Source organism: Anopheles bellator, chromosome 2, assembly GCF_943735745.2.
Source record: "Anopheles bellator chromosome 2, idAnoBellAS_SP24_06.2, whole genome shotgun sequence".
Lineage (NCBI taxonomy): Eukaryota > Metazoa > Arthropoda > Insecta > Diptera > Culicidae > Anopheles > Anopheles bellator.
In genome coordinates this window covers 39,444,600-39,468,495 of record NC_071286.1, presented here as the reverse complement: position 1 = coordinate 39,468,495, position 23,896 = coordinate 39,444,600, and the positions used below count along the sequence as shown (strand labels likewise).

General features: G+C 47.2%; 2 protein-coding genes across 2 annotated transcripts in view; one reads left to right on the top strand and one right to left on the bottom strand.

The window, feature by feature from the left end:
• Positions 1-7,979: 7,979 nt before the first annotated feature.
• On the bottom strand, positions 7,980-8,849 carry LOC131207509 (uncharacterized). The gene is made up of 4 exons (XM_058200124.1): positions 8,799-8,849; positions 8,547-8,693; positions 8,309-8,479; positions 7,980-8,156 (listed from the first exon to the last, which is right to left on the bottom strand). Exons 1-4 carry the CDS (start codon positions 8,847-8,849, stop codon positions 7,980-7,982), a joined length of 546 nt encoding a protein of 181 aa, XP_058056107.1.
• Positions 8,850-10,325: 1,476 nt separating this feature from the next.
• LOC131207508 (uncharacterized) overlaps positions 10,326-23,896 on the top strand; it is a 124,180-nt gene continuing 110,609 nt past the window's right edge. Inside the window, exon 1 of the mRNA XM_058200123.1 lies at positions 10,326-10,365. Coding sequence (XP_058056106.1) covers positions 10,326-10,365 — 40 coding nt within the window. The remainder of the gene's footprint in view (positions 10,366-23,896) is intronic.

The window sequence follows — 23,896 nt, the reverse complement described above, 5'->3', positions numbered from 1 at the left end:
GCCGGGGCCGGAAGTGGCCGGAAATGATCCGACGTCTCGCCGCCTGGTGCCTTGTGCGAAGCTGACCACCGAGATCGATTGGGTCGTTAAAAGTGATTTTCCTGTTTTATTGCCCGAAGTTGGTTGGGAAACTTGCCTTTTTTCGGCGGAACCTTTGTCACCAGTATCGGTTGTGTTGTCCGGTTGTGGAGTGCAAGTGTGGTTCGAGGAAGAGGGATGCGGGGAGGTAAAATGAATTCCATGTTTCGTAACAATCCATGGGTAGGGCCTAGGGTTGCTATTCCGTAAAGCGATCAACTTAACGTATGATGGTCCTTTTGTCTAGCTTTCCGAAACATATTGGTGATTTTTAATTTAAAAGATTGGAATGTACTATTGTGAAACAAAAGCTGAAAGCTGAAAGGAATTGAAGGAATCACCAATCCGAACCCATATACCTATGCCAACGCTTGTTCCAATTCTAGAATCAGCCTCAAAAGTCCTTTTTTGCACTCGCCATCGACACCTTCTTCGATATGGCTCGTTAGGCTTCTCTACCGACTCAAAATGTTGTCCAGAGTAAGCTTTGTGGTAATGGTAAAAATGGTATTCAATGACCGTTGTGGTAGTCTAATCGACGATTTCTGTTTGGTTTTGTTTGATGTGTTGCTCATCGGCCGTCGGGGTTGGTTGTTCTGAAGTGTTTGCCCAAGTCGGGGCAAACCAACATAACGGTAAGAAGAAAACTGTACCGTGAATGCAAGAATCTCTAAGAGGGTCACGACCCAGTTCAAGGCAACTTCACCGATTCAGCAACAGGAACAAAGTAGTTTGAGCGACAGTCCACGAGTGATTTGGTTAATCAATAATTAATATAAACATCAACATCGTTCTTTATCGTTTCGAGAAGAACAACAATCGTTAATGGAACTGTAACTCATACTTAAACATTGTTTGGGTTTACGCATCGAACACATCACGAACTCGGCAGCCACAAAGTAAAGCTGTACCGAAATTCGAACGAAAGGCGCGGCTTAGAAAAATGAAACTCTCAAGTGGCATCTGAATGCGAACACTGAACGCAGCGCGGACGTCCTGTTTATGTTGCGATAGCACGATGTCGCTTATGTTTACGTTATTGGCCGATGTGCAACTAAGTAGCGATGCTGCGCCTCACAACTGGACAACTGGTTTTCGATGGATACATTTAATAGAGAGCAGGCATTGAGCACATAATGAACAAAGTCGTACGATCCATTAGTTCTGGCAATCGTAAATCAATTGGGCAACGGCAGCGACTATAAGGTTTTTGCTGAGAATCACACGATCCTCTGGAATGTTTATGTTGCGATGGTGGTCTCGTAACAATGTCGTCGATTTTAACCGACGTGGGGCTAAGCTACCCCTCACAACTGTGTTCGAGACCACCTCATACGAGGTGTGTTCAAAAAGTATCACGACATTTGAATTTCCGCACGCTACGTATATCCGATTTTCAATTTTTTGTGGGATTACGTTGCTACACATGTTAGTGACTTTTGGTAAAAAGTACGGTCAATCAGTAAATTTTCAACAGCTGTTTTGCTTGGACGTGTTTTGACTCATCGTCGATTTTTGTCTACTCCAAAAGTAATTGACCACGAAGGGGTAATTTGAGTTTGGGAAACAGGTAAAAAAGGTAAAAGTTGCATGGGGCCAGATCTGGAGAATAGGGTAGCTTTGGCATCACTAGTGTGATGTTTTGGCTAAAAATTCAAGTAGAAAACACAATCTGTTGCAGGAGTGCGACAGCCAATTTCAATTTTCCCACAAATCCTGGCATTTGTGGCGGATGGCTTCGGGCAAATTTCGCATAACTTGCAGGAAACTGATTGCTTCTTTACTGATTGTTCTACTTTGGCAACAACTCATGATGCACTACGACCCTGCAATCGAAAAAAACTGTAAGCAAAACTGTTGACAGTCGACAAAATTTGGCTTTATGACGTTCACATCTTCTCGGCCCTCTGAAATTTTTTTGAACCACTGATAAGCGCTGTTTTGGGTCATAATAGCTTCACCAAAAACCACAGTCAATTTTTTGAATGCATCCGAGCTCTTAATTTAGTTTTTCATATAAAATTTGATACAGATTCTTCGTCATCCATTTTTTGGAAGAGACAAAAAACGACGATGAGCCAAATCTTGTCCAAGCAAAACAGCTGCCAAAAATTGACTGATTACTCAAAACGGCCGAACTTTTCACCAAAAGTCACTGATATGTGTAGCAACCTAACCCCATAAAAAATCGAAAATCGGATATACGTAACCCGTGGAAATTCAAATGTCGCAATACTTTTTGAACATACCTAACGTTGTACACATGAACCAAGGATAAAAGATATCAGAACGTATAAAACTAATACTTAACCCGATAAAAGTTTCAAAAGAAACTAAGATCTATTATAACGTAGGTCGCTTTGATCTGCTGCGAACATCGGCAAACGACAGCCAAGGGCGAAGAGTTATTGAAGTTGGAATAGAGGCACCGTTTTGCATTGACCACCTTGTACTTAATAGATGAGCACCATTAGCCGAACATCGTACCACAAGTGCCCCGGTCGCTTTGACATGATGCCAACGTAAATTTGACTTACAGTACCGGCAGCCGGCCAGCCAGCCTGTTGTTCCGAGCGACTGTGGCGTCAGCGGCGAACGGGTGAATCCCAAAGCCCTTCAATTACACGTGCCACAATTAATTATGCACCGCGTTTGAGTGTTAGGTAGCTGCGGGCCAACAATCACCTCTCGAGTGTGGCTTCCTGGCGTGTACCGGGCGAACCTGACGTGTACCACGACAAATCAAAACGGGCTGGCATTCATGTTTGCAAAGTGAGCTAATTTCCCACTCCCGGCGATTGCCTGTCGTCGTAATTCTCTCTCTCCCCGCGAGGCTCCTGCCGGCCAGCCCCGCCACGTCATGCCAACCCAAACAAAACTCATCAGTCAAATGAAAAGGTACGAAGCTGGCAGGCCCGTCCGATGAAGCCACTTGGCAGCCCCTGTAAGCCTTTTTTCCGTGTTTGCCTCCGGCCGATGGTTGGAGTCGACAAGGAGTGGGCCACCTGGGGCTGGCATGTGCCAGGAGGGTCCGGCTCCCAGTCAGGCAGGCAGGCAGTCCGTTCCTTCCGGTCATCTAAGCAATTTGTCATTTCTGATATACTACCTACTTTCCGATTCATTCGTTCGGTTGCGCTGAGCGTTCCTAGCTCCGCTCCACGAGTGTTGGGTTTATTGTTTCTCGGTGGATCCTGGTGCTGGTGCGTACGGTGTCCTTAGCCCCCGTGGCACGGACTCAACGGACTGGATCATGTCGACCTACGCTGAACAGCAATAAAACTTTGCTCAGTAAAACAGCGCCACGGAAGTGTAGCGTCGCCACGTCCTCGCCCACCAGCACGGTATCGGCGGCAATATCCTTGAGGTCCTCGAGGATGGGACAAGGGAATCGGGCACTAAGAGGACACAAATCAAAAGTGAAGAGCCCGGGTGGCGCTGTCGTCGGACACTACAAAAATCGGGCCGGTCGCCAGTTACTTCGGAGGAAAGTTTTTCCTTCAATTCAATTATGCGGAATTGGATCATCAATCATCATAAAATCTTCGCAATGTTTAACACTCTTCTCTCTCTCTCTCTCTTTCTCTCTCTCGCTCTCTCTCTCTCTCTATCTCTCTCGGGCGCGCATATTTTCATTCCTTGGCTCACTTAAATCCTTCGTTGGGGAATATCCAGTCCGTCGTCGCTCGTTTTGGGGACGGCAAAGACTGTACCGAGAAAACGTGAACTTGTCCTGTTTGCTTTCCTTCCATGTTCCTGCTTCTTCGGCCACTGGTGGGTGCGGTGTGCGGAGGGCAGCATGTCATAAATAAATCATACCATCTCCGGGGCGGGGCGTCAAAGCTTGTGAAGTTTGGAAGCAAGCCGGGGAAGCTCCGATCGCAACCTACCTCTGGAACGGCCGGCCGGGCAGATGATGGTCGGCCTGGTCGATGAGCCGGAAGCGAAGCTAAGCATGATCCATTGCTGCTGATGGCCGGCGGGTAATGGTAATGCCCGGATGGCTTAACACCTCCCCGAGTGTCACGCTCAATCTTTTCTACGACACATGCACACAATACGGCGCTTAATTGAACCGATGGGCGCACTGTGGGATGGTTCTGTATGTAGCGAGGACAAAAAGGATAATTGGGGTCATTCCGTTTGGCATCTAAACGATGTAAGTGGGGAGGATGAAATGCTTCGGACAATGACACATAGCTAAAATTCAGCAACACAGCTCCCTAAAATTTTGTATGTGGAATAAAATTAATTTTGAAACTTGGAAAATGTAGCCGAAGGCCTTCGGTGAGCAAGCTCTGACGAAAACAAGAGTTAAAAGCGGTTTGTTAAAAGAAGGCCGGGACAGTGTTGAAAGCGAGACACGGCCAGGACTAGCATAAACAGGAGCTACACGTCAAAACAAATGAAAAAGTCGATGCTCCAAAATTCGTCAACTAACAGTTCGATATCTTACTGACCTTGTTGAAATATCGAAAGGATCAATGGAATCCATTTTAAGTGTTTGATAAAATAATTGATGCATTGCAGCAAATGTTTGGTGTTTGTATCATTTGGGATGTTTGGTATTTGGTATATTTGTGCTAAAAAGTGAGAAATAAATGAGAAAAAAAACATAAATGTAAATATTTATAAAACAACATGTAATGGGAAGGGTCTTGATGATGATTCGTCATGCCATACAAAATTTCCTTTCCTCAGATTATTTGGGCGTCTTTTCTAATTGTTCTTAAAACTGGGGCGAGCATTTGTGTTGATCATTTTGACTTCATGTATTCACTCGCCAACACTCCTATCTCGTCTCAATTTTTCTGCTCTTGTTCGATGTTTGAGAAGACGACCTAACCTCGAACTCAGAATTGATGCGCGGTCCCCCCTCGCTGGACATAATTACCCGTTGCTTTTACTATGTCACACTTATAACAACTTCTCGTCGTTACTTGACTTTAATATGTCCTTCGATCGGTGTCGTGATGTTTTTGCTTTCATGTCTTCATGGTAAATGTTTCGTTCTTGTTTCTGTCGCCTGTGTCTTCCTTATATATCGGTTACCTGCTTCGTTTGTGCGTTTCGTCAAATTGATTAGTTTTAGTTCTAAGGTCTAGGTTAAGTTACTATTGTCAATTAGGCTAAGTTGCCCGTTGACTGTTTTTTTTACAAATAAACAAATGTTACTAAGAATGATTGAAATGATCGATTGCAACACAGAGAAATACATTATTTCTATTCAACTAACGTTTGCGGTGCCCGCAATTTATGGAATGTTCTTTTTGTATACTGCCGACCGATCCCATAGTCCCAGCGTGACGTGCCCGGTGGGAATGTTTTGCTAATGCTGTCACTTTAGGGAAGACACAAACAAGGAGTAATAGCTCTCTGGCCGCGGCGATGGCGCCGCATTGACACGGACCCAGCTCAGCAATACAAACTTCGCCGTTGCACGGGCGACATTCTTTGCCAAGCTGATTCCCGGCCTAATTTCCTGTTCCGGCGTTTGAGTGGAGCCGGAGGGCTTTTGTGGCCACCCGTGTACTGGCGTCGCGCGCAACTGGGCTCGGTTGGATCGGGTAGTTGGATTTCAATTATTTATGAAAGAAATTATCTTTATTTATTATCCTTTCCGCGTGAAACCGCCCGCCCGCGGTGGGCTGGTCGCGGACGGCGAATGGCACAATAAACTTACAACAATACCGGCAATCATTGGGCAATGATGGGACTTTTTGTGACTTTTGCGTCGATCCATCCTGCCAACTGGTTTGTGGCAACTATGTTCAATTCGGTGCTGGATTTCCGGGCTGGCGTTAATTTATTTTCATTAAATTTTTTGCACATTGCTTCCGGGTCGTACCCGGAACATCTTGTTCGTTCTCGTTCCGATGGTTCAGGTTGAAAAATCGATGGTTGAAATTATCCTCGTCCCAATAAAAACGGAAACCGGAAACCAAACAGCACTTTGGACGCCAAGGAGCCCAGGGTGTTGGGATGTGGCAAGATTGTCGTTTTCGTGACATCGTAAACAAAAGAAGAGCTCAATGGGCATCAAGACTGAACCACAACCACGAACAAGTGATTTATTCCTTCGACATGGGCAGCCAGCTCGTGGCCATGTCGTGAAGTGGAAACTGCTTTGGTGGACTTTTTTAAGTTTAAGATATTTGTTTCTTTCGTCTCTGGAACGATTCGACCGTGGAAATGGTGAAACTAATTTATTTCGCTTGTAGAAAAGTCCGCAAACAATGTACGCCCAAGAACGTGCATTGCGGTAGCGTTCTTTAATGGGTAGGAATCAATAATCAAGCATGATACCATTTAATGTGCGACCGATAAATTAACGATACCCAAGAATTTGTAATACGAGGAAAATCGCCGGCTAATCTTTTGACTTGAAAACATTTCTGTAATATTTTATTGCTTCCATCTTGTTCTTGTGGCTATTGAAGGTAATCTGTTTAATTTTTTTGCTTCGTTTGATATCATTTGTAGGTGTATTGGTCCGCTCGCTTTGGGTTTTCCTTTCTGGGAAAGGAAAGCTTAAAGGTTTCAAATCTTTTATGTTTGTTTAGAAGGGTTTCTTGCATCGCGCATAAAAGGAATATCCTTTGTGTGGCGATTTATTTCGAAAATCTGGGATATGAATCATTTATAGACAGATTGTTTATTTTGTGTACATTTTTGGTTGATTTAGCAATAAAATGTTTCTAGTTAGTGTAATTGTATACTTTTCTTTTAAATTTACATTAATTAATTTTTTTATCAATTTCTATTTGTATCTGCTTGTTAATGTTTCCTAGTTAAATTCTTTAAATCAAATCCTCCATTGCTCCATTGATGGATTGCTTCTGACCTTAACGGTTTTCGTGTCACCTTTATCCGTGACAAAGATTTCCAAGCAAAATAGGTAAAAACTGAGATAAGCCATGATTATTTTACTCCATTTATTGATGATTGTATTATTATCTACCACGCCGTGTCCTTGTTGTACCTCTGTGCCGTGATTGCAATCACCACACTACTTGAAAACCATCCATGACGATTCGGCCGATGTAATCAATTATTCAAACCATAGGATTATTTATCATAGCTTTACAAGCTATCCTACGCCACCGAATCCCATCACCGAGGCAAATGGGATCCATGCTGCATGGAGAAAGTGTTGATGCTGCGACCGTCGTCGCCTCCGTCTGCCGATCCCTCCCCCCCATATCTGATGGTTTATGATTGATGGTTTTTTGCATGGTAATTAACGGCGTCAGAGGACGGAAAAAGTTCGTTTGACTGCTGATTAAAGAGTAGTCAACTGGAACGCTTTCGGAGGAAACCCCTGCGGGTAGAGCGCCACCAACCCGCCGTCGTGGGGAACCGCCGTTGGCGTTAGCTTTCAATTATCGTTTGTGGATTTTCGGGAAATTATGGTTCGCAAGATGAAATCCTACACCATCTGCGACTCTGGCGATGATCGGTGATGACAGGGTTTCCGGTTCGTAGTTTCAACGTTCTTTTTTTTTTTTAAATGAAATTTGTTTTGCTTGTATTGTGCTGGTTGGCATCTAGCTAGTCGTTCAGGTTACATTCCGGGGTTTTGTTTAATTCGAAATTTTGGAAGCTGATTCGGAAAGAAATTTGGAAGCAATCGTCGAGCGGTGCAGGCCTGCAATAGACACTCCTGGAAACTATTTTAGTTGATGGATTTATCGCGAAAGTATTATAAATAAATCGCGTGAATCGCATAAAATGAATGCTTAGTTAAATCTCTAACAAATGCTAAATTTTGCTTTGATTTATTTTTCATTTTACTTTCATCGCTCCAAAGGACGCCAGAACAAATAAATGGTTATTTTCAAGCTATCCGTGATTCTAAAATGGGTTTCGCATTAAAAGCCAATTTTCCCTGAATTCAGTTTCGCTTAGGCTGTCGTTGGATACAGTTCGAAATCAATCGAATACGTAAACAGTTGGGCCGGTGTTGCAGCTGGAGTCGGGAAGTGGTTGGCCGAGAGCTGCATTCGATATTTACCACTTGTAAGCAGCTTCAGCAACGGGCTGTCGGAGTCGAGTGTAAAATCATCCAACAAATAGTGTCCCTGTGAAGTAATTCGCGATGGAATAATTAATGATTTTTCACCGTCGGTATGCTGGGACGCTGCTGCTGTTGGTGGCAAACAAACAGCAGAGGAAACCACCCCACTGGCGGGACGATTTAGATGTGGGTGCGGCTTGAGCGAGCAAGTCTTACCGGGTTGTAGGGACACATTAGTGAGAAATTGATGAACCGTGTCGATTCCTTTGCAATCGCACGTACAATGCTGTTCTCCGACATTGTGGGGTCGACTTTACAGGTGTCCAGGTCAATGTTTACCACCGTCTGGTACTCGCCTTTGATCAGATGCTGCAAAATCGGAGTAACCTACAGCAGAGCGATTGCATTAGCCGATCGTTGTTCCGGTTCCTTGCCGTACGGCGGGGCTACTCACCATGACGCTACCCTCGATCTTCTTCGTCACCTGAACGTCGGCGGTGAACGTGTATTTGTCGTTCTGGTTCTTGATGTACACCTTTCCGTGCATGTAGTCCTTGTTCAACTCGTACATTAAATTTTCAAACTTCACCACGGCCAAGCTCTGCCGAGTAGAGAATCAAAGAGAAAAATTAATCACATGGCTAAAAATAAACTATACGGTGTGGCTCAGCGCAGTACACACTAGAACTTGACCGTTGTTGCTCACCGTGTCAATCACCAGCGCCAGCACCAGGACGAAGACGACTGACTGGAACATGTTGTAGCGAGAAGACGAACACTAACCAATCACCAGACAACTGTGGCTGAGTTTGGTTCCGTCAGGCGATTTATTTATACCACAAGAATGCCGATCGGGGTAGTGTGATAAGAAAATAATAATTGGAGAAATATTATTTTTCTTTTGCTGCTCGAACTAATGACTTAACCATTTCAAATTGCTCTCCGGAAGCACTGTTTGATTGAAGCGTTATCATCATGCATCAATCAAATAGTGAAATCGCAATAAACGCTGTTGACACAGCACGAATCTTTCATAATTCATTTGAAGTGTCTAAATATAGGTGACCATAAGGTTGTCATGGTTTTTTAATTATGGACTAAATTTGCCTTGAATCGATGATCGCTTTGGAACCTTACCTAGATTGGCTGATGTTTTTCGAAAGGGCTAAATGGAGTCGGAGTGGTTCCAGTTCCAGCTTCCAGTGGAGTTTACCGAGGAGTGAGAAAAATTAATCCAACGGATAAGGTTCAATACGTCTCTCGGTTGTCGGTACAGTGCTCATCTTGCGGTCCAAATGATTCCTCCATCCGAAAACTATTAAATTTTGTCAATCATGGAACGTGTTTCCAGGGCAATTAACGGCGGGTCGGTTTATCTCTTTTTAGGTCAATCTACCGCTATCAGAATTCAACAACACGAGTCCCGCTTGTCATTTATCCCGTCCGAGGGCTCATCCTCACAGCTCTTGAGAATACGAGACGCTCTGAGAGTCCAGAACGTATGTGTTTAATCCGAAATGAGTGGCGGCATAAACTACCTCTTGTGGCGGCTTCCCAACTAAACGCCGACAAACGCTATCCCCGGTGGGTCACGGAAGAGTGGGAAGGGAATCCCAAGACCGTCATCGTTCACAACGCCCGGTATTTATGGTCTACCTACAGAGATTCCTCCCGAAGGATGGTAAATTTATTTCATCAATGTTTAATCTGATGTAAACGAACACTCCGCACCAGTGTCTGGCGGAGCATTACACCATAAGGTAGACGGGGCCACGGCAAAGACTTTCGGCGCGACTGTCACCCCGCCTAAGCCCTGAAGGATTCTCGGCTACTTCGGGACGACACATTTCGTCGCCACTCGCAGTCGTCTGTCCGGTAATTAGCTTCTGATTCTACCTGACGCAGGAGACGGCAGTCGTAAGATTATATCTTCGACGCTCCCGACGGACGGCCTACATTAGGCAGGATTTTTGGGTTTCTAGACCAGGCGCCCAATGTACAACGATGCGCAGGTAGGAAACGCAGCGAACAGTCGTATCCAACGCAACGCGGATGTTCATCATCCTGCCTGCCCGAAGATGGGCCGGTGACCCGGGACTGGACCCGGACCCCGGAAGACTGTTTATGTTTATGGCTGTTGACGTTTCGGGACGCCAGCACAAACATACTTACGAGTGGGACAAATATTGGAAAAGATTACGCCGCAGGATAACGTACGCGACCGGAGAGATCGATGGCGGGCGAGGCCGGCGTTCCAGGATACCTGTCGGCAGGTAGGGAGGTCGCGTAGGATGACCCGGCACGCTGTGGCTTCATGTGGCGCGTGCGACCGTAATGTTTGGGATTTTCGGAAAGGTTTTAATGAGGCGCCACCGCAGAGTTGGACCAAAGGCTAAGCACTGTCACGACCGGTGTTTCGGCGAAGCCTGGTGCCCACCCAAGGCTCGGGTATGGCACACGGAAGAAAGGTTCTGCCAGAGGGCAGGACATAGTGGCATGTTCTATGACCAAAATTGACTCAATATTGATCACCATTTACAGCGGCGTAAGGATTGGATATCGTGCCACCGATACGTTCGTGAGCTGAATTCCTGAAGTTGAATAAATAAAAGTTCTTCCAGGCATCATGATGAGATACGAATGGCTGACTGGATTCAATAAAAGTTTCGGTGTAGTAGCGAAAGTAGGAGAAAGTTGCTTTCGTGAGACAATAGCATAGTAGATTTGAAGAAAAAAACAAAACCGTTAATTAACAAAAATGGTACAGTAACCTCACGTCACCAGCTTAGAATACCGGAAAATAGAAAGATACCGTGTGTCCTACAAGCGATACCAGATACTTGTGCGGCGGCCTGTTTTGTGAAAGACAGTCGTGTAAGAATCGCTGCACAAAAGATGCCATTTCTTGCGACGGGCGGAATTTTCCTCTCGGCAGACACCGGACCGTGTTATTGGTTAAGTTCGCGTTGGAAAGTTGAAGGTTCTATCACCAGCACCAGCAGTCCGGCAATCCGTCGTCCGTCCTGGGGTGAATCCGCCGTGAAGTTGGTCAGACAGACGGCAACGGAAACGGTGGGCTCTTTTTATCTGCAAACAATAAAAAGGTACGATTGTGAAACAGAGCAATTTTTATGTAAACCGCCCCGGCCGGGCTGCCGCGCTGTTTCGGAAATGTAAAGCCCACCACCACGCTTCGACCCTTGCCCGGCGCCACCGACTCCGTGAAGAATGTCCTTCTGTCCCAAACGGCGTCGGCGGCCACGATGCTCTGGCCATGGCCATGAAGCGGATTGGGGAAGGGTATCGGGCCGGTTGGTGAATTCGCCAGCGACTGAGAAGTGTGTTTGTGTGTGTCGGGGTTACGGCGTGGCTGCGGTTTGTATTCACATTCCGTAGCGACTGCTGGTGGTCCGTTCGTTGCTGGAGTGCCGTCGGAGGAAGAAGATGTTTTTGTCACGACTTCTTCGGTAGGATAAAGCCGGTGGCAGTGAATCTGACACCTCGAAATTGTGACGATTTCCGGAAGACAACCGGCTGCGGCTGTTCGGCTTGAACGACGTGCCTCTGTTCAATTGTCTTCTGAAGTTACTCAATGCGGTGGGTTAAATGCAGGTCGCGTGAACCTAGCAGCGGGGACATTGGAACGGGATGAATGTTTAACATATTGTTGGCAGTTACACCGAAACAATGCAGTGTCTTGTTTGTAGTGTCGAGAAACAAAATACATTTTGCATGTAAAGGATACGATATTTCAAAAACCACAATCGGTAACGTTCAAAATTATATAACACTGTGACCGAAAAATCAAGGAAACACAAACAAACAAACAAACAAACAAACAAACAAACAAGGAAATTTTTATTTTAATCTGCAATTTGTGACTCTGATAGGGACGAATATAACATAAAATAACAATACTAATTAATAATAAAGTGTTTGCGAGAATATTGCGACCAACATTTGTGTCGAATCATACGTCAATATGTTTACTAATTATTGTTTGCGATGCGGGTCTTTTTGTAAGCCGCTTTAAATGTAGCTCTTTTTTCATAATGTCAAAAACTTTTTAACAATTCAATATCATCAAATTTTATGTGTGGCATGAAATTTCTGCTGCCAAAAAGGCTGAAAATAAACCATGTCAATAAAATAAAAGAATTGCTGTTCCAATTCGTCCATTAATAGTCAGTGATCCCACTGACCTTGTTGGAATATCGAAAGGATCAGTGGAATCCAAGATCATCCGAAAAACGTGATGTTTTTGCATCACATTTTTAGTGATAATTTTGTGATAATTTCTGCACCGACTCCACGTAGATCTGACTCTGAAACTTAAAAACTGAAAACTTGAATAAACATCATTGATAGTTTCAGAGAAAAAACATGGAATTTTCACAGTCACAGTCACGATTCCGACTATCGAAAACACTCCAAAACTAAAACGTTAAGAGTAGTTAGAAATGCGAACAATTAATGAATGAAATAGTTTTACAATTTGCACCGGAAATGCTACAAACATTTTCTGAAAAAGATTGTTTTAAATTTCTAATTCTGCCCGCGACGTGGTCAAGACGCAGCTCACAGACACAGGTTGGCGGGTTATCAAACCAGTTTCATTCACTGCCTACACTAATCCCTCCCGGAGCCCCATTGTCACGGTATCGAACAAAGGCAGGGCAGGTTGGTCTTTCTTGTCCACCGTCAGGGGCGAGGTCACGGATTTTGCCATCTGATTTTCTTTCCCCCCCTTCGCACCCGTCCACTCCCGATGCTGGGCACTTGTTTGGTTGTGCATTGTGTGCACCATTGTTATCGCGATGTCGCGCCGCGGTTTCGGATTACGCCGTGGGAAGGCCGTTCGCCGGCCAGCTGCTTCTTAGCTGGCCGGGTTAGCCGTCGCTCTCTCAGGTCTGGCCACCACGGTCAGGTCAGTGCATCGAAACGGGGCCTCGATTGCTGCCATTGTTGCGCAACGACGAAGCACGACCACGAAGTGCAAGGCGACACGCCACAAGAACGCGAACGCATAAGATTATCTCACGAAATCTGACACCGGGACTCCGCTCGGATTTGGAGTGCTCTCCGGGTGAGCTATTCGTCGATAATTTACGACGGTGAGGCCTTCGAGCTGGCCACTGGACTGAACTGGACTGGACTGGGCCGAGTGCCGCGTGATGAATTATTGCTAATTGCTCCACCGGGCAGCAGATCTGCAGATCTCGGTTTTGGGTGTGGGAGAGCACATCAACATTGTCTGTGCAAGGGTCAAGGCGCCATTCTGGACGTGGTCGTGGAATTTAATGATCTTCGGCGTTGCTTAATAACTGAGGTTATCAATTTGCATGATTGCTGCTTATAAATAAATAAAACGAAGCTGCAGCGACCGAGAGTGCATAGCATGTTGATGGAAAACAACACATTTTTAGGATATCAAAGGCAACGGTTTACATCTGCTGCGGCCTTGGTTATAAGGTACGGCCGAATGCGCGGCATGATGTCGATTCGCTGGTTTTCAAGGGTGTCAACCAGTTTATGTATTTTGCACCACGCGAAATCAAGACCGCGCTAACAATTGATTATTTAGTTTACTCGCTGCTTAACAACGGCTCAATTCTTGTTGGACCACAAATTTGAGTGCTCCACTCTGTTTTGAGCCAAGCGTTCGGATTCGTGCTCATTTCTAGTACCGGGCCTCCGGCGGTCTACGAAACGGTGCCACGAAATAATTAAATAAAACTGGTCCGCACGACCCCAAACGGGAGTGCGACGGGCACTTACAGGGCACCCGGAACCTTCCCGGTTGTGATGTAAATATTTCAAAAATATGCTCCATTGTTCGGTTGCACTCGGTGGCCACCGACCGTGGGCCGGTCCCTGTGGATGCATTACTCTTATCGAAAAGCATCACGGCCGCCGCGACCGCCGGCGAATGCGTCATCAAGCGTTCTTCCGGTGGACCATTTCCGGTGGACCCTGCCCCCGCCACCGCCCCGCCGAGAGTGAATTTCGTTGTTGCGCTTCGCTGTGGCCGGCCAAACTAGGGGTTGAGTCAACGTCGTTCTGGTGTTCGATGTTGTTTGATTGAAACTCACCGTTCGGCTCGGCTCACGAGCGAAACGTGACTCCGTTAAAGAGGCCGTCGCCGCTGGCCGCTGGCTGGCGGGTGACTTTTGCAACACAATGAACAACAGAGCATTCCGGGTTTGGGAGACCCCCCGATTCGGGGGTCCAGACCTGCCTACCCGTGGAGTCGCGTTCGAGGGGCCTTACTTTTTCGAGTTTCGCGCAATGCCGCGATCAAACCGAGAACCGGCCGAGTCACGATGCGGTGACGGTGGTGTTGTGGCGGGAGCGGGGCCGGGAGTGGGGTCTCGGCGGGGTTGCTGGGACGGCCGTTGACTGGAAATCGTAACGTCACGGACCGGCGTGTCGTGGTTTGCATGGTTTAGTTACGCTGGCCGGACGGACGGTGCTTTCGCTTCCTTTCACTCACCTTGGCCCTTATTTCGCTCTCGCTCTCTCTCTCGCTCTCTCTTTCTCTCTCTCTGTGCCGTGCTCTTTGTGTCTCGGGCTCACGGCGGCAGCATAAAGTTTTCAAAACACAATAGCGCCACACGGTTTCAGAGCGCGCGGCGTACGCAAGAGCCCTGCCACTGGACGGGGTTTTACCGGGGTGGTATGCTTGAGGGTGCGGGGGACCCTTCCTAGCACTTCCTCGTTCCCCCACCCCGCCTTGGTGTGGGGGAGGTGTAACGAGTTGAGCCAGCCGAAAAACGGGCACATGGGCGAGCAAGCGTAACGAAAGTGAGAAGTGAGGTTCGCTTCGAAATAACCGTGTGAGATGAGAGCGTGAGCGGCCTAAGTGAGACGTGAGTAGTGAGAGAACACAATTTTCCCCAGTTTTCTCTCCCATGCGCGCGCTTTTCCCCATTTTCATCTCACTACCGGCGAGTGGGAAAATGTTTCACCAGTGAGCTGGGGTGAAGCAACTCATCTCAGCTCACTGTAGCTCACGTCACGCGGCTTTTTCTCCCTTCTCGCCGATTCGCTGTGGATGGCGAAATGGAATTTATTATTGTTATTAGTTTCTGCCCAAAAAACAAAAACAGTCCGTTAGTGGTTAAAAACTAAAGTTAGGATAGAGAAGCGCATAACCACAAGGAGTAGAACCGTTGCAAACTCACATACTTTTAAAAGCAACAGCACGTTTAGGCTTAAATTTACAGAAATGCCCTGCTTTCGTCAATTTATATTTTTTCACGATGGAAGCAAACGTAGAAATAGTGAACGCGTGCGTGCGTAAATTGCACCCTCGCGTCACGGTTGACGGCGGGCGCTGAATCGCTGCTATCGCCGCTGTTGGACGAGCTGCGAACGATGAATTTTCGAACGAGCCGATTTTCGTTATGACTCGATACACATGAACAAGCCGGCTCATCTCGTGAGCGGAGCCTCTTCTCGCATCACGCTCTCACACTGCGAATGTGAGATATGCGTCTCGCCATCTGTCGTCTGGATCGTTTCAGTGCGTCGGCGGCGACGCTCTCTGTTATGCTTTTTATGCTGTTTCGCGTCTAGCACACCCCGTGCTCTCTCCGAGCGCGTGCCGTGCCAGGGGAAGGAAAAGCACCGGAGAGAAAAAGCCGAAAACGCCGGAGAGAGAGACTGTGGCAAAAGGGAACCGGCAGCAGCAGAAAAAAGGGACCCATTTACGACGGAACCGAACCGAGTGCCGTCCGAAAAGCCAAGTACAACATCGACGAGACGAACCGTACTTGGAAATGGTTGGGCCGTTTGGTGCGTCAGTCGGGTTGTCGCGTTGGTCGCGTTCGAATAGCGCACGAAGAGCAGCAGTCAGCAGAAGAAATCGGTATTAGCGATTAGACGTCGTCGTCGCACTGTCATCATTCACGCGAAACATCCGCACGCCGAGCGTGAGTGAGTGGCGTGCGTGAATAAGTCCCGGATCGGACGCCGATTTTCGCCGTCACAGTGATCACGGCTTTCGCGTTGTGTTTTGGTTTGGTTGTTTTTGCGCGGACCACCCCGAGTGAGCGAGTGTGGCAAAGGTAAAAAGCTTTATCCGATACGGTTCGATGCAGAGTGAGTGCAGCATGGGTTTTTGGGTGGTAAATAAAGCGAGTCGTGTCCCCCCTAATTGTGGGGCCAGCAAATTAAACCACATAAAAGTGTAACTAGCACCCCGGTCAACGAAGTACCGGTTGCGTAGAAGTGAAATTGTGGCATAGCTTAAGGATCACTTGGTTCGATGAAAATACGTTTTACACGCCGAGACACATCCTGTTGCTGTTCAATGTGGAACCCGGCCCAATGGGCATAATTCTGGGTCTGTGTGTTTTTTTTGGTGATATTGAATTTGCAACGGAGTGAACACGGCTTGAGTTGACTTGATGCACTTTAGAACGGCAACCGGATTGACATCGCAGAATCAATTTCATCTCGAATTACTAGCTCACCGAAAGTGAAGACACGGCACCCTGTGTCCCCACGGCACTGGAATACCCTCCGGAGTGTCCCAAAATAAAATTGCGGATTAACGGCTCTCCGGTGCCACTCTATAAAACAGCGTTGCCAGATTAGTGTGTGCCTGTGAGAGTGTCAAATTCCCCTCTACCTCGAGTGTCCCAAACCGGCGGGGCCAGTTAGTCGTTAAAGTCCTGCCAAGCACTGGAAGCTAGTTAACGAGCTAGTCGTTACCGTCCGCTCAAGTTGATCCCGTGAAATTATCCTTCATCGGCATTCGGCGTAATCCTCGGGCAAGTCAAGGGTTTGCAGCCCCAGTGAGTGAGCGGAAGTGTGGCATAATTAATTGTGCCATTAGTGCGACTGTGAGTGGGTGCCTGTGTGCATGTGTACAGGAAAAAGAGGGAAATGAGTCGCCCCGGCTCCTTGTGAGACGGTTAGGAAACCGTCGGTGGCCAGCACAGTTGATGATGAAGCACGGAAGATTTGGAAATGTCGTTGCGGATGGGAATCGCTAGACAAGTTTTTCCAATTGTGGCTGACCTTGCAAACAAAGGCTCGAGGCTCGGAACGAACACACACAAACGTAAGTGACCAAACTGTTGTGCCGTTATTCCACTTCCACGGGTGGACACCTCCAACACCTTCAACACCGAGGCGCTAGTGCGACCCAAATTTACAAACCTTCTTCCCGGAGGCTCGACTTCCACGGGTCCTCCTCGGGTTCTTTGGTGCGATTTGTTCGTAAGTGGCTTTCGTCGACACTGCGGCCGCTGCCGAGGAATCTGCTTCGTAATTGTGTCAAGCCGGGAGATCCCTTTTCCCGACCATCCAAGACCCTTTCCCGTACACCCGTCCGGAACCCGCGACTCGGGGTGCTTAAAATTCGACACTTTGAAAAGTGAAGTTGTCGCCGGTTTGATTGTGTTCGATAAATATTTAATCCAAAGAAACCCTCCACGGTGTGCCATCGGAGTTTTCGGCAGCATCATCCGAACAGCAACCTTCATAACAGACAGAGAGAGAGAGAGAGAGAGAGTGAGCAAAAAATGTGAAAACTCTTTCGGATGTAGAAACGGGCTTACGAAAAAGGGTTTGGCTAAAGGATAGCTTCTCTCTGGTCGAGTAACTTTGGCTCGATTGATTGCGGGCCTCGGCGGTGGAGAAGGATGAAGAATTATTGTTTCACGCACGGAAGGGCGCGCGGACCCACCCGAACATTAGCCAACAGAGGGTCGTGACACGGTGCTCGGAGCGGAGCCGTTGTTTGCCTTTTTCGAACAAGTTGTTGATAAACTAAAGTCGCTAACCTTTCCGGTGTTTGAATAGTCTGTGCGGCCAACTTCACATTCGTTAGCCGACCACCGATCTGCTATAGTGGGGGTTGTTTGAAATATTTTTTATTGAAAGCACATTTTAGCTCGACACCAACAATGTTACATTAAAGGCATCTCACCAGTGAGTTTCGGATGGTTTAATCATGACCACACTGTTGAGTACTAGCAATGCGAAGATGCGAGTTTTTATCAAATTTAAAAGCATTGCTGAACCTGTGTTTGGGTTCCGAGGCCGAAAGGAGGAAAAAGCCGAAACCAACTCACCAAGGTCTGGAGCGCTCACCGTAAATTCATGAGTCCCTGGTACGCGGTCAGGTTGGGGCGGTTCTTTGTATGGAAATTCATGGCGCGTTCCATTGTGGTTCCACCGGGACGAGGCAACCCAACTGTGGAATGAAAGGGTTCAGGTTGAAACAATTATTTCAGATTGCGGAATGTAGCAGTAATGTGAAAAATATAATAACAAAACAAAAGACCACAACATTGTCCTGAGCGAACAACCAACATTAAGACGTTAAAAAGTTTACCCGTAGCGTGTACGCCGCGAACGCCGAAATTGCAAACAAACCACAAACATCATGCTCACACACGTGTACGGTACGGATGGGAAGTGTTTTCCGATCACAAACGAAACCGTTCCTTAACGCGGGCCAACCGTCATTGTTGTTTGTGCTGAGCACAATCCACGGATGACGGCTGTGTTCGCCCGCAGCCACGTGCGTTTCGCGTAGTGTCACTGCGAAGGATTGCTCCTGCGTGCGTGCCGGCTTCGATCCTTCAGGGAGTCGCGCTGAGAAGGAATTGTAGAGGAAATAAATAAATTGATGTTTAAACAGCTTCGAGCACCGGGACTCAGCGCGGGAAATGCGCGAGCCGCCAGACCGCGGGCGCTTGTTGTTGGCAGTGGAAAGCGTATCGAATTTATCGGTTGAGCAATTGCAAATGTGATATCGATTTCCGAAGTACCCGGCAGCAGGCAGCTCGAATGCTCGACGCGAATCCCGAACAATGGCGCCCAATGGTGGCCGGGCCGGGGTGAACCCGTTTGCTTACACTTATGTTGAAAAATTTTCCTCTCCGTTCCTGGCCCGGAGACATTATGTGGCTTTTGGGATTCGGATTTGAGTAGGTGGGCTTAGGTTGGGAATGGAAATTCGAAAAACTGTCCACCGAGGACCGGGCTGGTTAAATCACAATCACCCCGAGGATCACAACGAGCCCGATTGTTGGCGAGTTGGCCGCTCACGAGGGCATGGAATGAACAACAATGTAGCCACGAAGGGTTCGAGTGAACCATTTTCATATTTCTTGAGTTAAGAAACGGAACACCGACAATTCTTCGTGTACCGGGCTCAGCATGTGACACTGTTCGTTTCTTCTGAACCGCACGTCGCGCCATTCCGACGGGGTTGACAGGGTTTCCGGAGTATTTTTTTTTTGTAACGAGAAGCACGAACAATGCTGCTGCACGGTAGCCGACACGAATTCAATTTAATGCGAGTGAAATGTCACTCCTAACGTTCGGCCAATAATCTGATGCGATCCGGCACCAGCGTCGTCAGTAGGACTAGATGACGTTTCGATCGAGATCCGATTAGTAATCCGATTTTCGGAACACCAGAGAAATCGATTAACATCTCCGTTTCTCCGAGTCGACCCACGGGTGGAAATTGGCCGGAGCTGTGCTGGTGGTCGTCGTACATTGTGGAATGCCACTTTTGCTGCGTGACATTTCGGTGGGAAACCCATGGGACCCATTGGACTGTGGAGCGATTTTTTTTATGCGGACAAGAATGGTACCTTCTTCGCAGACCTTTACGTTCTTGCATGAAGGTCAAGAATAAAATAGTGGAACAATGCCGGCAGTTCAATGAATCCGGTTAGCTGGGGGTTGTGACAGCAACGGGTTGGGTGATCATCCCATGGATCATGTTATCGGCCATCATTTTGAGTAACACATCCCATCGACATCACCGAGCAGTTACCCTGGCCGGAGCTGAAATGCTGCTTGCCCTGAATTCTACCGAGCAACACTAGGACGAGAGCTCTCCCACAAGCGCTCAAACTGATTAATGGCCCCGGAAGCGACGTCGCCGGCTGCCGGGATTATCGATAATTATGGTGAACAGGAAGAAAACAACATACAGCACGTCAGGCGCTAGCATTCCTTGTGAATCCGTGCCGGCCGCCAAAGGCCGGCTAACACTAACCCAAGGTGACATCCATTTGGGGAAACCATTTTTTATAACCTCTCCCGTGGCGGCTGTGTTGCGACTGTTGCTGTATTAAGGGCTCGGGGCACCATCTTCAGTAATCAACTTGGACAACGCCCAGTGGACGACGTCGTCCCAAAACGCGCCGTGAAGGATGAACAGCATTTTCGCCCGGCCAGAAATCCGGCTCCCGTAAGGCGCCTGGGCTTTGCCATCTGCTGTACAGACGGCCGTTAAACCTTCTCCGGCAAATTAGAAACTCCCCCAGCTGGGAGAGCTCATCAAGACGGAACCCGGCCAGCGTCTGCCAGGCCGGGCAGCAATATTAAACCGAGAACGCACTGTCCCCTTAGGAACCCGAGCCACCGGCCCGACGTTGGCGCTTCTCGGGTGTGTTAAACGAGAGTGAAGTTTAATGTTTTTGCGCTCCGAGCGCAATTAGATTCAGCGTAATATTCGCGCATTTGCAATTCTGTAGGTCGCCGTGGCGCTGCGATGGCGTTGGCCGACAGCGAACGGAGTACGGAACGGACTCTGCCCTACGCCCGCTCATCCTCATCCGGATTCGTTTCCGTAATTATTCGTTTCTGGTTTGCCTCCGGAAAGCTGGAGTGGGTCCGGTACGTTCGCCCATAAATCTCCGGGTTTTACGAAACCGGAAGGTCGTGGAAAAATGTTGGAGAAGATTTAGTTTACCGGATGGAGGGGCCTCGGGTCTGCCGGCAACCGATGGCGACAAAGTTTGCTGAAGATTTTAGTTTCGTTTATCCGAGGACTTATAGGCACGCGGTGAACGACGCTAAGCTGTTGTTGACGTGTTCGTGCTTTCCCGAAAAAATGGAAAATGGAACGAATGAACAGCTGGGAAAACTTTGGACAGAAATAAATTGCAACCGCGCTTCTTGCTAATTATAAGAAAAGGGCAAGTAGTGCAGAAAACCATTTAAGTCTTCAGCAATGTAATAACGAACAAACGGAAAGATGTAAAATAGTGACGCAAAATTAATGCTGACAACTACGCATTTGTTAAACGGATGTTTGAACGTGAGCGGAAAAGAAGACCATAATAACCAACGAAAGGATTGAACAAATGTCTTCGACGCGATTAATCTAATCGTCGTCCGATGTATCATGGTGATTGGTTCAAGTTTGCTAAATGACGTAGCAAAGAAAAAAACAAAATGGATGACACGTACGGGCCGCCGGTATCGTCGTCCGGTTTCGTTTGTTTGCCTTCGAAAAATAATTCCAAATCTTTCTCCTGGGGCGCTCGGCCCCCGGCCCTTGTCCTCGCTCGCTTCCTGGCGCCGGTGTCCTTGAGAACAATGTTTACATCCACTCGATGAGACGATTGTGTCTGATCGCTTCGATCGGACCGCGTGGTGTCGGGCTCGGCAACATTTGAGGTAACTTTTCCCTGGAGCTTATGCTTTTGTCGAGGAATTTCGAACGGCCGTCATGTCATCGAATAACATTTGCCGTCATGTCATCGAATGATTGTTTTGTCCGTTTGTTTGCCCTTCGTTTGGTTGCCCCCCTGGGAGCCCTGTGGCGATTTTCGCGAATCGACGACGGTGCGCGCTGTCCCCGGACGGCCTCAGGCCCCCGGGTCGGTGAGGAATGTCGGTAAGTTGAACACATTCATCTGTCACCAGTCGGCGAGGAACTCGTCGGGGCAGGAAACCACCCGGAAAGGGAATCGAATTTGATTGAATTTCGGTGGATCGCGCCTGAAATTGATTTCCCGCCAGAACGGAAGAAATAGATATTTCACAAGAAGCGGCCCCGGCTGAGGGCAGACTTAACCGGTGTGGGTCAGGACTCGCGGTCCTGGGCGCCGGACGCCTGACTGTCGCCAGCGGATCGATTTTGGAGCCGACCTGCAATTTAATTACTTTCTATTGAGTATCTTCTCCGGTCGGTTGCGCTGAACACTTGAAGGCTCTCGCTTTGGCTCTTTGGCTAAACACGGGGTTTTCTTTTCTCCCTCACCAATTGTTCCGTGGAAAATGTGCTCGCAATGGTCGGCGAACGACGACCGGTGATCGATGCGGTCGCTCGATAAGACGTTAACCAACCAACGCGCAGCGATTACAAAGTATATTTTTTCCGGCCGACAAGCGACAATGTCGGCGATGAAGACGATTATCTTTGGTGCCGGAAAGTCTCGGCCAATTCGATGAATATTTCACTGGTACACTAGCCACGGGTAGATAGGCCGGTCGTGGGAATGAAATCGAGTCGTTTGAAACGACAGCCTTTCACCAGCGATGCCTTTTAGGTCTCGTTGGCCGCAAACGGTTCGGACGTGAAGTGTTCCAAGAATTTTGGCGACCAATTTGCGATCCACCACCGTGCGGAGTCACCGTAATTGCCGCAGGATGTATGCATGCCGACATGACGAGGGAGCCATTAGTGTATCATTTATTAAACACTTCCCTAGAGAGGGTTCATTTCTTCGGAATCACAGGACGACCCAAATGAGATAGATTGTTATTAAATCAAACGATGCCAAATGGAGCGATGTCGGTGATGATTGTATTCATTACAATTCGTATGAATTACTAGTTTCAAACATTCTACTGAAACGATAAAAGCATCAAAATATAAACCTCCTTGATCAAAAAATTCCCGGAAGGGTCCCCGGGTGGCGTGCGCACCGAGTGCTAGGAAGCATTTGCCGTTTTTAGCATATTTTTTGTTTCGTTGCTCAACTGTCTCTGATAGTCCCACACAAATTTGGGGTCATTAGTTGTGAAAGTTACGTCGAGTTAGGGTCATGTGTCTCTGAGCGTGTTGGCGATTTTTGATTAATTCTAAGAAAGGATTTGAGCGAGCAGCAACAAGTAAATGTGTGTAAAAATCAATTTTAACGGTTCGCAAACCTTTCAAATGTTGGAAAAGTGTTTCTGCAATGGCCGAACTTTGAGTAAAACACAAATAACTATCGCATAAAATTTAAAATAAATGTGGTTGTTTCATCAAAATCGCAAGGATTTGTGGGTAAACAACTCGTGGATAATGCATCATCGCACAAAGCCATCATGAGCGTGTGTTTTTGGCTAAAAACCACATGAATAGCATCCAACAATCACCGAATACGCCTGATTTGGTCCCGTGATACTGCTTCTTGTTCAATCGAATCAAAAAAAACACTGAGAGAATACCAAACATAAAGTTTAAAAAATGTTTCGAGGACTGGATCAATCGTTGGCATAAGTACGTTGCAGCTCATGGGAAATACGATGAAGACATTATCCATTTTGAGCAATAAACAGACATCGTTCATTTTATAAAAGAATTTCGAGAACTTCAAGGTGATATCTCGTTAGCTGTTTAAAGTTTACTTTATTCCATTTGAAACAAAAAACCGAACAAAAGGAAATATATTTGCCAAAAAGTGGCAAACGCTGTAAATTAGTAACCGATGCATTTCAACATGGGTTTAAATTCGCTTCAATAACGATTTCCCGGTGGTGGACCCAATAACTGCAGGCTACGATTATTTTCAATGACGAATTTACGTGAAGTTTATATTATTTAGCGCTCTGCACTCGTGTTGATGATTGAATGATACTTTCAAACATTCGCCAACCGAAACGAAACAAAGCAAAACATGAAAACAAAACTTTGATTCTCCCGGGCGATGGCACACAGTATCAATTTTCTGTGGTACTTATGGGTTTTTCCCGGAAAATGCGAAAGGTATCGCTAAGCTCTTTGGTGGCCGCCGGTTTTTTTGTGCTCTGGCATCGCATCGGAAAAGCTGC